The sequence below is a fragment of the Coregonus lavaretus genome (assembly GCF_964263955.1).
Source record: "Coregonus lavaretus genome assembly, chromosome: 9".
NCBI lineage: Eukaryota > Metazoa > Chordata > Actinopteri > Salmoniformes > Salmonidae > Coregonus > Coregonus lavaretus.
The window spans coordinates 37917160-37934112 of NC_139996.1; the positions used below are offsets into that span (position 1 = coordinate 37917160).

At 43.8% G+C, this 16953-nt stretch overlaps 1 protein-coding gene across 2 annotated transcripts; it reads left to right on the plus strand.

Moving 5' to 3' along the window:
• The first annotated feature begins 1073 nt into the window (after positions 1 to 1073).
• LOC311134487 (DET1 homolog) lies at positions 1074 to 16683 on the plus strand. 2 transcript variants are annotated; one of them, XM_084168178.1, is made up of 6 exons: positions 1074 to 1360; positions 4116 to 4893; positions 5028 to 5381; positions 12789 to 12979; positions 13228 to 13419; positions 14386 to 16683. In XM_084168178.1, exons 2-6 carry the CDS (start codon positions 4165 to 4167, stop codon positions 14573 to 14575), a joined length of 1656 nt encoding a protein of 551 aa, XP_084024304.1. In that variant the 5' UTR covers positions 1074 to 1360; positions 4116 to 4164; the 3' UTR covers positions 14576 to 16683. The 2 variants fall into 2 exon arrangements, with proteins under 2 accessions (XP_084024304.1, XP_084024305.1); XM_084168179.1 differs by having other exon boundaries at positions 1074 to 1245.
• The last annotated feature ends 270 nt before the right edge of the window (positions 16684 to 16953 follow it).

Below are 16953 nucleotides of genomic sequence, written 5' to 3' on the forward strand. Positions count from 1 at the left end.
GCAGGGTTATTTTCCTGCTGTAGCAAACTGGCTCAAATTAAGATCATCTGTATGCTCTATCCCTCTATTCTTCCAGAGTAGCCCAAGAGCGTTTGAATACCCCTTCTGCCATGTCCTTTTCTCAATCCAAAGCATACTTTGCAAACAGCTGCTAAAAACTGAGGTGAAAGGGGTATGGGATATTAGAAATGAATGATAAACAAAAACTTAAAAGAAAAAGTGTGGGAGAGGATACTCTCCCTGAAGAAGTTATTGATGGGCTACACACATCCCCTCTGAGTAGTAGAGCACCAGCTATTATTATTGGCTATAAAAAAAAACCCACATAAGGCCTTCATTGCATTACACTGTAAAAATGGCAGTACTTCGAAAAGTGACTGTTCCATTTTTCTTGCCACTGTTTTTAGCACTACCTTTCCGTGTTCACTGCACGCACTTACTGGAAATTAACGAGTTGTAATCTACGAGACACATGGGTTAGGGATAATTGCACATAGGGCCATTATCATGCTCTCAAGGCCAAGCATGAAGGCTTTCTTCTGTTGTTCTTACTTCTGCTTTTTCTGTGCAATATTGGAGTCTTAAGAACAAGATGCATTTTTGGGCTGTATAGACAATTTAATAATTAAGCCCATTTTCCCTAAATACACTACTTTATAATGGTTTCAGTTTATTTAACCTACTAGTAGGGACAGGAGTGTACCAAGACCAAGAAAAACAATGATCAGGTCATGGATCAGGTCACATGGCAAGGAAAACTCCTGAACAGAATTAATCAGGAATATGTGAGTGAGGTTGTTTCATTAAATAGCTACAGGCTTACTACCAGTTCGTATTTTTAATACAGACACTCCTGACCTGCAAACCAATATTTAATTTCAAAATTTGTTAAAATTAGGTTAGGGTTAGGGTCAGGGTTAAGGTTAACGTACGGTTTGGATTTTGATTAGTCGTTGTGCAGGTCAGCAACGTCCTTAGAGTCCCCCCTTTGGTCAAGTTTGGCGTCTACATGATGCGATACTCTTTTCAACCTGAGTTTTCGTTTGGCGCTGTGAGGATTGATGAACAGTTCCACAGTAGAGGATGCATCTCTTGCTGCTTACGGCTCTCTGATCTCTCTTAGCTTGTTTTCTAGCTAGCGATCTAATGCTAACAACATGAAACAGTGTTGAGAAAACACGACATGTTCAGAAGAAATGTTCCAAGCTTGCCACACAATCGTATTTTATTGCCTGCCCCAAGACTGTAAGCTAACAAACGTTATTCCCGCATTTGTTCATCTGATTGTTTTTGTGACTGCAGTGCACTTGTAGCTAGCTAGCATAACGTTACTGACTTGACAATTCACAGCAAGCAACAGGTGAGTAACGTTATTGTTGCTAGATAGTGAATTATGCTGGCTTTGTAACTGTCTATGATTTAGCTAGTTACGTTTCGGGAAGCTTGTGCCGTGGCATAAAATATGGGCAACAAGCGAGCTAGTTCTGACTAGTTAACGTTAGTTTGTATGTAACGTTACTGTACGGAGAAAAGGGCCCAGTTTTTAAAAAGTTGCTGTATCTATCTTGGTTTCGCCTATCGGATAGGATTAAATGCATAGAAATAGAACGCGATTACCCATTCAAATCAACTATTCGTCAGTTAAATTCATAACTATGCGTTTTAATCGAAAGCGAGATGTTTTAGGCTTGGTTATAATAAAACACGCCAATTCTGGTCATTATTTTGACAGTTCGTTTTGGAAAAGTTACATATTTTAGTAGTACATCTAGCTCTTTTTACCCCTAGCTGTTCAACTCTACCATTGAAATCGTGATGTAGAGGCACGAAAAGGTGCCTACGTCATCTCAAGGGAGGGGTTCGGTATGAAATACACACCTTCTACTGCCGCGTTCAAAACTACTGAGAACTCGGGAAAAAAAACGAACTCCGAATGGGAAAAATCGTTGTGAACCGTCATCCAACTCGGAATTCCAAATCGACTTTCCGACCTGAAGATCACTGACTTCATGTTTTGACCTCGTATTTTTCCGAGTTCCCAGTTGTTTTGAACGCGGCATACATGTGCTGGATGGTACCAGCTCAAGGCTTACTATAAAATCAGGCGACGACGCGCCTTATTTGGCAATGGTCTTGGTAGGTGGAGTGTGCCAATATAGCACGCTAGATGGCTAATTAGCACAGGCGGTTACCTCTGTCTTCCGAAAAAAACAAAAAACATTAATAATTAAATAACCTCTGTCTTCCGTAAACAAACGCTGTATTAAAGGTTTGTAGTAATTTAACCTTTTGTTTTTTGAAAATTATTTCTCGCAAATATGAAAGATACGTTCCTTATGTTTCCTAAACCGTACCGCATTTGTTAACATTTAGCTCAAGCAAAAGTCCCCCAGGAAGAAGATGCCTTCATCAGTAGGCCTAAAAGTTTTCTGAACCAAAATATAAATGCAACAATTTCAAGATTTTACTGAGTTACAATTCATATAAGAAAATCAGTCAATTTAAATAAATTCATTAGGCCCTAATCTATGGATTTCACATGATTGGGCAGGGGCACATTCTGATTGGCTGGGCTTGTCTCCCCAGTGGGTGGGCCTATGCCCTCCCAGGCCCATGCCCTCCCAGGCCCACCCACTGGGGAGACAAGCCCAGCCAATCAGAATTAGTTTTTCCCCCACAAAAGGGCTTTATTACAGACAGAAATACTTCTCAGTTTCATCAGTTGTCTGGGTGGCTGGTCTCAGATGATCCCTTAGGTAAAGAAGCCGGATGTGGAGGTCCTGGGCTGGCGTTGTTATATGTGGTCTGCAGTTTTTAGTCCGGTTGGACGTACTGACAAATTCTCTAAAATGATGTTGGAGGTGGCTTATGGTACAGAAATGAACATTCAATTCTCTGGCAACCGTTCTGGTGGACATTCCTGCAGTCAGCATGCGATTTGCACGCTCCCTCAAAACCTGAGGCATTGTGTGGCATTGTGTTGTGTGACAAAACTGCACATTTTAGAGTGGGCTTTTATTGTCCCCAGCACAAGGTGCACCTGTGTAATGATCATGTTGTTTAATCAGCATCTTGATATGCCAGACCTGTCAGGTGGATGGATTATCTTGGCAAAGCAGAAATGCTCACTAACAGGGATGTAAACACATTTAGGCAGAACATTTGAGAGAAATTTCTGGGATCTTTTATTCCAGCTCATGAAACATGGGACCAACACTTTACATGTTGCGTTTATAATTTTGTTAGAGAATGAAGAAAGTATCGCCAAGAACAGGAAAAACCTATGTCGGTGGTTTGTATGGGGCTTTCCTGTAACGGCCAGTAATGGACACCAAAATCTGGTTATATCACATTATCTGCCATACAATCTGTAGCTAGTGAAAAACATTACACCTGGGGTGCGTTCAGTATGACAGAATGGTGTTCAAAGTTTAATTCAACAGAAACAATACTATACTGAACGACCAGGAGTTTAGCAATTTCAAATGGCCACACCTCGCCACACCCACCAAATGGGAGCAAATGTACCTCAAAGGCCGTTGAAGAACGGTGCGCACCATTTTGGGGAAATGTGTCATTCAGTACTATAATAATAAATAATAATATGCCATTTAGCAGATGCTTTTATCCAAAGCGACTTACAGTCATGCGTGCATAAATTTTTACGTATGGGTGGTCCCGGGGATCGAACCCACTACGCTGGCGTTACAAGCGCCATGCTCTACCAATTGAGCTACAAAGGACCACAAACTGTCACACAACGTAGCGTTAAATCGAACTGAGGGCAGCCCAGGGGTGTATTCATTAGTATTAGGGTTAGTGTATTCATTAGTCGGACACTTGCAAAACGTTTTGCACCACAACAAAACTATTTGCAATGGAAACCTATTCTATTGGACAAATTGGGGTAGGTTCTTCCATTTTTCGTTTCCTTTTCTTCTGTTTGCTTCCAATGGTTCCGATTGGATCCTAGTGAATACACCCCTGATGTAACTAATTTGAGTTAGAAATTACCTGTATGATATTACAATGCTGATAAGCTGTTGCACTTTCAAATTAATTTTATATTGATTTAATCGTTTTGTATTACCTCTTTTACTATTTGCCATACATAGAGATTTGTGATGTAGCTACCAGTTGGTGGGAGTTGGCAACAATCAAGCTATGGAAGATGATTCCCCGACTCTGAAACCCAGGCGCATCCAGAACCAGAATGTGGTCCATCGACTGGAGCGGCGACGGATCTTCTCTGGCCGGGCTGCAGCCCACTGGTACCGTGTGCGCTGCTTCCACCAGAACCTTTTCCCCAACTTCACTGTGGTAAATGTAGAGAAGCCTCCCTGCTTCCTCCGCAAGTTCTCCCCAGATGGACGCTGCTTCATAGCCTTCTCCTCTGACCAGACCTCCCTGGAGATCTATGAGTACCAGGGCTGTCAGGCAGCTGAGGATCTGCTGCTTGGGCAGGATGGGGAAACCCTGGCCAACGGCAATGACCAGCGCTCCCTCAACATCCGTGGCCGCCTCTTTGAGCGCTTCTTTTCCCTCCTGCACGTCACTAATGTGGCCTCCAATGGAGAGCACCTGAACCGAGAGTGCAGCCTGTTTACTGATGACTGTCGCTATGTGATCGTGGGCTCAGCAGTCTACGTGCCTGAGGAGCCCTCTCCACACTTCTTTGAGGTGTACCGCAACAATGAGTCTGTGACTCCCAACCCCCGCTCTCCTCTGGAGGACTACTCACTGCACATCATTGACCTGCACACTGGGCGGCTTTGTGACACCAGGTCCTTCAAGTGTGACAAGATCATCCTCTCGCACAACCAGGGACTTTACCTCTACCGAAACATACTGGCTGTTCTTTCTGTTCAGCAGCAGACAATCCATGTCTTTCAGGTGTATATCTCAGCCTGCCACATCATCTGTACCCTATGCTTACCTGGTAGTGAGATTATAACATTAAACCATCCTGATTGAATGTTTTTATGAAATTAAATGAATGTTTTTATAGTGCTAATGTCATCCTGTAGGTGACATCAGAGGGGTTGTTTCTGGACGTGCGGACCATCGGTCGGTTCTGCTACGAGGACGACCTCCTGACTCTGTCTGCGGTGTATACTGAGGCCCAGGCTGAGGGCCAGCCAGGCTTCTCCCGCCTCTACAAGGAGAAGACCATCAACTCCCTGAAGCACAGACTACTAGTCTACCTGTGGAGACGGGCTGAGCAGGACGGCAGCGCCACCGCCAAGCGACGCTTCTTCCAGTTCTTTGACCAGCTGAGACAGCTGAGGATGTGGAAGATGCAGCTGCTGGATGAGCACCACCTCTTCATTAAATACACCAGCGAGGATGTGGTCACCCTGCGAGTCACTGACCCCTCCCAGGTACACCTAATTAAGGATCTCTAGTGGTAATTTGCAACCAAATTATTTTAGGCAGGGGAGAACAGAGCTATGCGGGGGGGGGGGCCTGTCCCACCTGTATAATGGTAGGTGAAACGGTGGAAAGCACTATCTGGAAATCCACTGTCTGCGATTGTTTGAATTAGTTATTCTATATCCTACATTAGGGGACTGTGGATTAGTAACAAAATCAAATCAAATTGTATTTGTCACATGCGCCGAATACAACTGGTGTAGACTTAACTGTGAAATGCTTGCTTACAACCTTCCCAACGATTAAGAGTTTTTAAAAAATGGTAACACGAAGAATAAAATAAAAACACAAGAATGGAGCTATATAAATCAAATCAAATTTTATTTGTCACATACACGTGTTTAGCAGATGTTATTGCTGGTGTTGGGAAGTGCACCCTCTGCTGTTTCCTGAAGTCCACGATCATCTCCTTTGTTTTGTTGATGTTGAGTGAGAGGTTATTTTCCTGGCACCACACTCCCAGAGCCCTCACCTCCTCCCTGTAAGCAGTCTCTTCATTGTTGGGAATCAAGCCTACTACTGTTGTGTCGTCTGCAAACTTGATGATTGAGTTGGAGGCGTGCTTGGCAACACAGTCATGGGTGAACAGGGAGTACAGGAGTGGGCTGAGCATGCACCCTTGTGGGGCCCCAGTGTTGAGGATCAGCGAAGTGGAGGTGTTGTTTCCTACCTTCACCACCTGGGGGCGGCCCGTCAGGAAGTACAGGACCCAGTTGCACAGGGCGGGGTTCAGACCCAGGGCCTCAAGCTTAATGATGAGCTTGGAGGGTACTATGGTGTTGAATGCTGAGCTATACTCAATGAGCAGCATTCTTACATAGGTATTCTTGTCCAGATGGGATAGGGCAGAGTGATGGCGATTGCATCGTCTGTGGATCTATTGGGGCGGTAAGCAAATTGAAGTGGGTCTAGGGTGGCAGGTAAGGTAGAGGTGATATGATCCTTGACTAGTCTCTCAAAGCACTTCATTATGACAGAGGTGAGTGCTACAGGGCGATAGTCGTTTAGTTCAGGTACCTTTGCTTTCTTGGGTACAGGAACAATGGTGGCCATCTTGAATCATATGGGGACAGCAGACTGGGATAGGGAGAGATTGAATATATCCATGAACACACCAGCCAGCTGGTCTGTGCATGCTCTGAGGACGCGGCTAGGGTGCCGTCTGGGCGGCAGCCTTGCGAGGGTTAACACGTTTAAATGTTTTACTCATGTCTGCCACGGAGATGGAGAGCCCACAGTCCTTGGTAGACGGCCGTGTCGGTGGCACTGTGTTATCCTCAAAGCGGGCGAAGAAGGTGTTTAGCTTGTCCGGAAGCAAGATGTTGGTCTTGGCGACGTGGCTGGTTTTCCTTTTGTAGTCCGTGATTGTCTGTAGACCCTGCCACATACGTCTCGTGTCTGAGCCGTTGAATTGCGACTCCACTTTGTCTCTATACTGACGTTTTGCTTGTTTGATTGCCTTGCGGAGTGAATAACTACACTGTTTGTATTCGGCCATATTCCCAGTCACCTTGCCATGGTTAAATGCGGTGGTTGGCGCTTTCAGTTTCGCGCGAATGCTGCCATCTATCCACGGTTTCTGGTTAGGGTAGGTTTTAATAGTCACAGTGGGTACGACATCTCCTATACACTTCCTGATATACTCAATTACCGTATCGGTGTATTCGTCTAAATTATTTTCGCAAGCTACCCGGAACATATCCCAGTCCGCGTGATCAAAACAATCCTGAAGCGTGGATTCCGATTGGTCAGACCAGCGTTGAATAGTCCTTAGCACGGGTACTTCTTGTTTGGGTTTCTGCATATAGGAAGGGAGAAGCAAAATGCAGTCGTGGTCAGATTTGCCGAAAGGAGGGCGGGGGAGGGCCTTGTAAGCATCGCGGAAGTTTGAATAACAGTGGTCCAGTGTTTTAGCAGCGCGAGTACTACAGTCGATCTGTTGATAGAACTTTGGCAGCCTAGTCCTCAAATTTGCATTGTTAAAATCCCCAGCTACAATAAATGCAGCCTCAGGATATGTGGTTTCTAGTTTGCATAAGGTCCAGTGAAGTTCTTTGAGGGCCGTTGTGGTATCGGCCATGGCTATAACGGAGGAAAATTCTCTTGGGAGATAATACGGTCTGCATTTGATTGTGAGGTATTCTAGGTCGGGTGAACAAAAGGACTTGAGTTCCTGTATGCTACTACAATTACACCATAAGTTGTTAATCATGAAACATACACCTCCGCCCTTCTGCTTCCCGGAGAGATATTTATTCCTATCTGCGCGATGAACTGAGAATCCCTCTGGCTGGACCGATTCCGACAGAGCCATGTTTCCGTGAAACAAAGTATGTTACAAGCCCTGATGTCTCTCTGGAAATAAATCCTTGCTCTGAGCTCATCAACTTTGTTATCCAAAGACTGAACATTAGCGAGTAATATACTCTGAAGCGGTGGGTGGTGTGTGCGCCTCCTAAGTCGAACCAGCAGGCTGCCTCGAGTGCCTCTCCTCCACCGGCGACGTTTTGGGTCGGCCTCTGGAATCAATTCAATTGCTCTGGGGAGCGCAAACAAAGGATCTGCTTCAGGGAAGTCGTATTCCTGGTCGTAATGCTGGTAGTTCTAGTGAGTTACCGCCGCACTGATATCCAGTAGTTCTTCCTGGCTGTATGTAATGACACAAAATATTTCCTGAGCTAATAATGTAAAAAATAATACATAAAAAAACAAAATAACGTAAAGTTTCCTAAGAGCTAGTCGCGAGCCAGTCGCGAGGCCGCCATCTTCTGTTTATATACAGGAAGTACCAGTACCGGATCAATGTGCAGTACGAGGTACAACGTATTTGAGGTAGATATGTACATGAAGGCAGGGTAAAGTGACTAGGCATCAGGATAGATAATAATAAGAGTAAAATAAAGAACAGCGTAGCAGCAGCAAAATATGAGTGTAAAAGTGTGTGTGTAATGTGTATGTGTGTTGTCGGTATGCATTTGTGTTATGTGTGTGTATGTGCGTATGTAGGGAATGTGTGTGGGAGTGTCAATGTAGTGTGTGAGTGAGTGTGTGTGTATGATGTGTGTGTGTGTGTGTATATATATATATATATATATATAGTCTAGTGAGTGTGCGTAGGGTCAGTGCAGATAGTTTGGGGACCATTAATTGACGATTTAGCAGTCTTATGTTTTGGGGGTAGAAACTGTCTCGGAGCCTGTTGGTCCGAGAGCCGATGCTCCAGTACCGTTTGCCGGACGGCAGCAGAGTGAACAGTCTATGGCTTGGGTGGCTGGAGTCTTTGGCAATTTTTGATATAGAGGTTCTGGATGGCAGGGAGCTTGGCCCCAGTGATGTACTGGGCTGTCCGCACCATCCTCTGTAGCGCTTTGCGGTTAAGGGTGGTACATTTGCCATACCAAGCGGTGATGCAGCCAGTCAATATGCTCTCAATGGTGCAGTTGTAGAACTTTTTGAGGATCCGAGGGCCCATGACCAATCTTTTCAGCCTCCTTAGGGGGAAGAGGCGCTGCCGTGCCCTCTTCACGACAGTGTGGGTGTGTGTGGACCATGTTAAGTCCTAAGTGATGTGGACGCCAAGGAACTTGACGCTAATGTTCCATCTAAGCTACGCGCGTGCGCGCAGTAGCCCTGAGACTGCCGCGCAGTTCCCCTGGGACTGCCGCACAGAAGAAATACTGTATCATCCCACGGAGAGAAGAATGAGATTGAACTTCACACAACTTTCTAGAATTTTCCCTCTTAGGTAACACTATCAGCGGTTCCCTTTACTGTGGCAATTGTGATCGAATCGACGCAATATTAGTCACTTTCAATGCAACATACTGAAACAAAACAAACTATGCAAGAGATTTTGTTGTAGGCAGAACACATCGTAGTAGGATTCTATTGCATTGACACGCACTACTCTACACAGACCGGTGCGGCATAACCAATCAGAGCTGCAGTAGGTCTATATGCAAATAGACCATTGCCATATATGGATCTGTGCCATTTACTTTGATCTGGACTCTCTTTACGGCTGTGGTCGTGAGAAGATATGCTTGTTTTGAGATCAAAGCGAGAGCTGCATGTAGCCATATGTGCACATTTTGTTAATGTCCTCTGCTAGTTAGTGAGTTATTAGCCCAGTTATAGATCATTTGTAGTCAGCAATAGGTGAGTGATTGCTTCCTACAAGAGCACAAAACGTGTACATTTCTAGACATCTTGGAAAAGTGAGTCAGGTAAAGAGCTTTTTTTCCGTGTTAAAGGGGCAGTGTTGTATTTTGAGACGGGCTTGAATAAGCTAAGTAGCCAATAGGCAGAGGGTAGCATAATTTGTCTGATTCTCTGTAATAATGGTATGCGAATAATAACGAATTTTATTTTGTAAAGTGGTTTCTTGCATCAAACAACACAACACCATTTTCAGTCACCTCCTTGTCTGAAGGACAAGTGGATACATTTGACATTTTAGTCATTTAGCAGACGCTCTTATCCAGAGCGACTTACAGTTAGTGAGTGCATACATTTTTCATACTGGCCCCCCGTGGGAATTGAACCCACAACCCTGGCGTTGCAAGCGCCATACTCTACCAACTGAGCTACAGGAGGCCTACAGGTTAATGTAAAGCCCTGCATGTTTTTTTCAAAAGTCTCATGGAATGGAGTCCTACTCAATGATAGAACAGGTATTTCCATGTTAAAATGTTTTGGGATGCATTTTCTCTATTGTTTTTGATGGTAGACCACTCTGGTAGGCCTACATTATGATCAAATAGCCACAGTACCCTACTTGGCCACTTATAAAACTGTAACTTAAAGCGGGTACAGCCTCAGTATTCACAGTAAACGTGAATCTTCAAAATGCTCAAGTTTTGCAGACATTAAATTTGATCAGGGCCGAAAAAATGGAGGGAACATTGCTTGACACTCTTGACCCGCTCCACAACAGCCCCGTCAATGTGGAAGGGGGATACTTTCTCCTATAGTCCACGATCAGCTACTTGGTCTTACTCACGTTGAGGGAGAGGTTGTTGTCCTGGCATTACACTGCTAAGTCTCTGACCTCCTCCCTGTAGGCTGACTCCTCGCCTTCGGTGACCAGTCCTACCACAGTCATGTCGTCAGCAAACTTGATGACTAAGCACACACCCCTGACGCGGCCCCGTGTTGACGTGGCAGAGGTGTTGTTGCCTACCCTCACCACCTGGGGCCGGCCCGTCGAAGTCCAGGGCGCCTCATTTATCAATCATGCGTAGGCACAAATCTGTGCGGAAACTATTTGTGGGATCATTTCCACGCAAAGTGTGAGATTTTTCAATATGAACGTTGGCTTGAGTGTGTGTAAATTTACGCACAGTACCAAGTTGTGGAATAAGGGAACTGCTTATCAAGTGTAGAGTGGGGAAAATATACAGTACCAGTCAAAAGTTTGGACACACCTACTCATTCCAGGGTTTTTCTTAATTTTTACTATTTTCCACATTGTAGAATAATAGTGAAGACATCAAAACTATGAAACCAAAAAAGTGTTAAACAAATCAAAATATATTTTATATTTGAGATTCTTCAAAGTAGCCACCCTTTGCCTTGATGACAGCATTGCACACTCTTGGCATTCTCTCAACCAGCTTCATGAGGTAGTCACCTGGAATGCATTTCAATTAAAAGGTGTGCCTTGTTCATTTGTGGAATTTCTTTCCTTAATGCATTTGAGCCAATCAGTTGTGTTGTGACAAGGTAGGGTTGGTATACAGAAGATAGCCCTATTTGGTAAAAGACCAAGTCCATATTATGGCAAGAACAGCTCAAATAAGCAAAGAGAAATGACAGTCCATCATTACTTTAAGACATGAATGTCAGTCAATCCGTAAAATTTCAAGAACTTTGTTAGTGAGTGTCTGGAGTCTGGAGACCAAATTGGAGATTTTTGGTTCAAACCGCTGTGTCTTTGTGAGACGTGGTGTGGGTGAACGGATGATCTCCGCATCTGTAGTTCCCACCATAAAGCATGGAGGAGGTGTTATGGTGTAGGGGTGATTTGCTGGTGACACTGTCTGTGATTTATTTAGAATTCAAGGCACACTTAACCATCATGGCTAGCACAGCATTCTGCAGCGATACGCCATCCCATCTGGTTTGGGCTTAGGGGGACTATCATTTGTTTTTCAACAGGACAATGACCTAACACACCTCCAGGCTGTGTAAGGGCTATTTTACCAAGAAGGAGAGTGATGGAGTGCTGCATCAGATGACCTGGCCTCCAAAATGCCCCGACCTCAACTCAATTGAGATGGTTTGGTATGAGTCGGACTGCAGAGTGAAGGAAAAGCAGCCAACAAGTGCTCAGCATATGTGGGAACTCCTTCAAGACTGTTGGAAAAGCATTCCAGGTGAAGCTGGTTGAGAGAATGCCAAGAGTGTGCAAAGCTGTCATCAAGGCAAAAGGTGGCTATTTGAAGAATCTAGAATATAAAATATATTTTGATTTGTTTAGCACTTTTTTGGTTACTACATGATTCCATATGTGTTATTTAATAGTTTTGATGTGTTCACTATTATTCTACAATGTAAAAATAAAGAAAAACCCTTGAATGAGTAGTTGTGTCCAAACTTTTGACTGGTACTGTAGTTATTTCCCCTCTTGTCCAGGTGGGAGAGGGCAATTGCGGTGGGTCTGGGATGATGGTGTTGATGTGTGTCATGACCAGCCTTTCAAAGCACTTCATAATTACAGATGTGAGTGCTACAGGGTGATAGTCATTTAGGCAGGTTACCTTGGAGCTCTTGGGAACAGGGACAATGGTGGTCAGTTTGAAACATGTTGGGATTACAGACTTGGACAAGGAGAGATTGAAAATGTCTGTGAAGACACTTGCCGGCTGGTCAGCGCATGCTTTTAGAACGCACCCTGGTATTCCGTCTGGCCCAGCGGCCTTGTGATTGTTAACCTGTTTAAACGATTTGCTCACATCGGCCATGGAGAGCTGGATCACACAGTCATCCGGAAAAACTTGGGCTTTCACGCAAGGCAGTGTTGTATTCCTCAAAGAGAGCATAAAAGGCATTTGGCTCGTTTGAGAGTTCTGCATCGCTGGGCAACTCGCTGGGCAACTCCCTTTGTCATCTGTTATCGTCTGCAAGCCCTGCCACATACGACGAGCATCTGAGCCACTGTAATAGGATTCCACCTTCCTCCTATACTGTAGGTTGGGGCAAATGCTCATTCCCTATTGCTTAGAAAACTTCTTCTGATTTGAAATATTGATTCTGTCTCAGAGTGCACCTATATTTCAAATATGATTTGTTGCTGATGCGTTAGTGCATGTCCTTTACATTCTTACCTTCATATCTGTCTGCTCTTCTCTCAGCCCTCATTCTTTGTAGTGTACAACATGGTGTCGACAGAGGTGTTGGCGGTCTTTGAGAACACTTCTGACAAACTTCTGGAGCTGTTTGAGAACTTCTGTGACCTGTTCCGGAACGCTACGCTCCACAGCGAAGCTGTTCAGTTCCCCTGCTCAGCCTCCAGCAACAACTTTGCACGGCAGGTCCAGAGAAGGTATTGTTGGTCGGGAGGGAGGCTTACCACAGGGCTAACATGAAAAGAACTGCATACAGTGTGGCACAATCCAAAGGCTAGTAAATTGAACCAATTTAGAGAAATTAGCGCCTAAAAACAGTGTTTTGTCAAATTCTGAGAATGTCCGAATATTCCTTTAAAAAATTCTGCTAAGTGACTCAGAAATTACACCTTTTTTGTTCCATTGACAGTGTGAATTCCTACTGCTTATGCTCCCTCCTGGTCAGGTTCAAAGACACCATAGTGAATGCAAAGTACGGCGGTCACACTGAGGCGGTGAGGAGGCTGCTGGGACAGCTACCCATCAGTGCTCAGTCCTACAGCAGCAGCCCCTACCTGGATCTTTCCCTCTTCAGTTACGACGACAAGTGGGTATCTGTGATGGAGCGGCCCAAAACATGTGGAGACCACCCCATCCGGTAACATTGGCTAGATAATGCAGGATTTCTAAAATGTGTTTTTCTGTCAAATAAAAATGTGTGTTGTGCCCTGGTAAATATTACACTTAATCAATTTCTACCCTAAAACCGTCAATTAATAGAACAGGTGTTTATTTGCTTCAACCGCTGAGCTGCCTTGGTGTCTGTTGCAGACATCAATCATTCAGTGCGAGATAGAGATTCTCTTTGATTCCACCGGAGCAGACTGGCAAAATGAGTGAATGCATAATTACACTTTTTTGACCAGGCGTGTATTAAAGACGAGCATTCATTATTATGAGCTAAAATGTGAAACGATGCCCAGACATTATAAGAGCCCGGCACTGTGTTTTTAATAGACGTTTTATGGTAATAGTAAGCTCTCTTGTTATTGGAAGTTTTACATTAGTTTGGAAATGGAAACTACAATAACTAATACATTATGACAACTTTTGGTATATCTGTTCCTAGATACCAATTTTTTTTTTTTTGATACTGCGAGATTCTGGCAATTAAGCCCTTCTACTTACCCAGAGTCAGATGAACTCGTGGATACCCTTTTTGACTCTGCGAGCAGTATGAAGAAAGTTGGGTAGTTTTGCAAGCCAATGCTAACTAGCATTAGCGCAATGACTGGAAGTCTAAAGGTACGCTAGCATATGCAAAAATCTGAAAATATCTAAGATATCTTGCTTGTTACTGAAAAAAACCTAATCTACTGTGTTTGCTGCATTTTGGGGATTCTCCAATGCATATCCTAGCGTACCTGTAGACTTCCAGTCATTGCGCTAATGCTAGTTAGCTTTGCCTCGCAAAACTATCTCCAACTTAATTCATACTGCATGCAGAGACATAAAAATGGTTTCCATGATTTCATTTGACTCTGGGTAAATATAGAAATCTCACCATATCCCTTTAGACTTGCATTTCAAAAAGCTCAGACTGTGTTTTTCTTATTAACTGCAGATTTTATGCTCGGGACTCTGGATTGCTGAAGTTCAAGATCCAGGCAGGCCTGCTGGGCCGGCCCATTAACCATGCCGTCCGGCGGCTGGTGGCGTTCACATTCCACCCCTTTGAGCCGTTCGCCATCTCAGTACAGAGGACCAACGCTGAGTATGTGGTGAATTTCCACATGCGGCATGTCTGTGTATGAGAGGAAGGCAGACCTGGAGAACTGTAGAGCAAACAGCGGCCATTCTGCCTTTTCCTCTCCCCCTAGTGTGAAGAACACAATAAGACTGGACTGTGGGAGGCACCAGTTGAAGTTGAAATGGGGAGCTTGGGATGGGTTGGTATAGATTCCTTACAGGACCAAATATGTTTAGGCTTTTCCAAATCACCACATACTTTTATGTTTTTGGTCAAATTTGATTCTTATACATGTATTTGTATTTTTTGTTTTATTTGTATTTTATTTCAATAAGTGATTTAATCATTGATTGTGATTTTTTAAAGGTTATTATGAATATTTTGCTACAGTAAAAGCTATTTTCCATAATATGCTTCGCTGAGTGGACCTAGTTATTAGCCTGATTGCCCCCCTTGTATAGCCTCCCGAGTGGCGCAGTGGTCGAAGGCACTGCATCGCAGTGCTAGCTGTGCCACTAGAGATCCTGGTTCGAATCCAGGCTCTGTCGTAGCCGGCCGCGACCGGGAGACCCATGGGGCGGCGCACAATTGGCCCAGCGTCGTCCAGGGTAGGGGAGGGAATGGCCGGCAGGGGATGTTGGTAGAGCATGGCGTTTGCAACGCCAGGGTTGTGGGTTCGATTCCCACGGGGGGGGGGGGGGGGGGGGCAGTATGAAAAAATAAAAAAAGATAATGTATGCACTCACTAACTGTAAGTCGCTCTGGATAAGAGCGTCTGCTAAATGACTAAAATGTAAATGTAGCTCAGGGGCCTAATTTATATAACCGTTGCGTACATTTTACACTAAATATATGCGTACGCCGTTTCTGAAAGGATTGCGCAAGTATAAAAATATATGCATGTTTCCAGTTAGCTTTGGGACACAACATCGGGAGTCTTTATATTGATTGGACTCCCTAAGTTGTGCATTGTTATGGTGGGTGGCGACAAAAATAACCCTACCACAATATAGCTGGCTTCACACAAAAAAACTACGAAATTGGATGTTCTGAGTCAATGTCAATGATTAAATCACATCTGAAGACCATTGTTTTAAGGTCTGGAAGAAAACTAACACATTTAGATTTTGTTTTTGTAATTCCACTTTTAATTGTGCATCTGGCCCTTTTAATTGCGTCTCTAGCAAGTGAGGAATGTGCTGGTCTGGCAATGGTTCTGTACTGCAGCTGCTCATTTCATGGACAAATTATCAAATAACAAATAATCGATACAAATGATATACTTACTCATGATATACTTGTGCCAGGTAAGCCTATTTTGCGGTTAACATTTCATTGATGGTTTTCGGGAAAGTATTCATGTCAACCCACAAGACGGTTATCACGTCAACTGGCCACACAGAGTGATAGACAAATACGCGCTAATGTTGTGTTGATTAGATAGTAGCTGGGAGCTTGGGGTGTCTGATACTGGTTTGATTTGATTATGACAGTTTGCAGTGAAACACTGAAATTGCATGTACTTTCACCTGTTGAAGACTCCTGTCCTAGAGATTATATATATATGCATTTGTTGACAGGAACGTTTTTTTGGGGGGTGGTGAAATCGGCTATATTGTGGTATGGTTTTTGCCGTGGCCAACCACCAGAAAGGTGGACATTTCAGGAAGTCCAACCAATAGACTCCCGCTGTTGTGTCCCAAAGCTAGTTTCCAGATATAAATCAGAGCCCTTCCTGAAACTGCGCGCGTGAACGAGCATTAAAACTGCCTGAAAAACGCCCACCATTCACCTTTTTATTGTGACAATAACACAATTATTTGCTGTATATTTAGGAAGTAATGGAATTAGGCCAAGGCCGTTTCTAAAGGAAATAGCAGCTAACTTGATCGAATGTCTTTGGAGGAAGGCAGAATATTACACTTTTGCCGTGACATTTGCAGTAGGCCTAGGCTATCTGACAGACAAAATTCAGGAAAAAGTGTAATATTCTGAAAGTCAAAAACAATTGCAAATTGCTGTGGACCTGTAAACTGATCGTTTGAATTTAAAAGTGCCTCATGTTTGCATTTACTTTTTCTCGAACCTATATGGTGCACTGCCTGTGAATGCTGAAACATTGTGCTTGGTATACACACTTCAATGCAAAATATAAATTGTCTGTTCACCTGTTAAATTCTACTGTATGTTATAAACCAATCTTCCTTTTCTGATGCATAGAGCAAAATACTTGAAATAATAGCCTATCTAATAAGCCCAATTAAAAGAGAGCTGCATATGGTAATTGGTTGAGGCTATGGCTACTTAGGGAATATGAACCCATAGCCAGAAAGGTGAGGAATTTATTCTGCAACGGTAAATACTTGAAATAGCTTATCTATTTACTACTGTGAAGTGGGTCCAATTAAACGAGAGATGGGACGAATGGTATCTTAAGTTGTT

Coding starts and splice junctions, on each gene's coding strand:
- LOC311134487 (XM_084168178.1), top strand. CDS start 4,165: ATGGAAGATGATTCCCCGACTCTGAAACCCAGGCGCATCCAGAACCAG. Junction 12,980..13,227: donor GCACGGCAGGTCCAGAGAAG/GTATTGTTGGTC, acceptor CCTCCTGGTCAG/GTTCAAAGACACCATAGTGA. Junction 13,420..14,385: donor TGTGGAGACCACCCCATCCG/GTAACATTGGCT, acceptor TATTAACTGCAG/ATTTTATGCTCGGGACTCTG.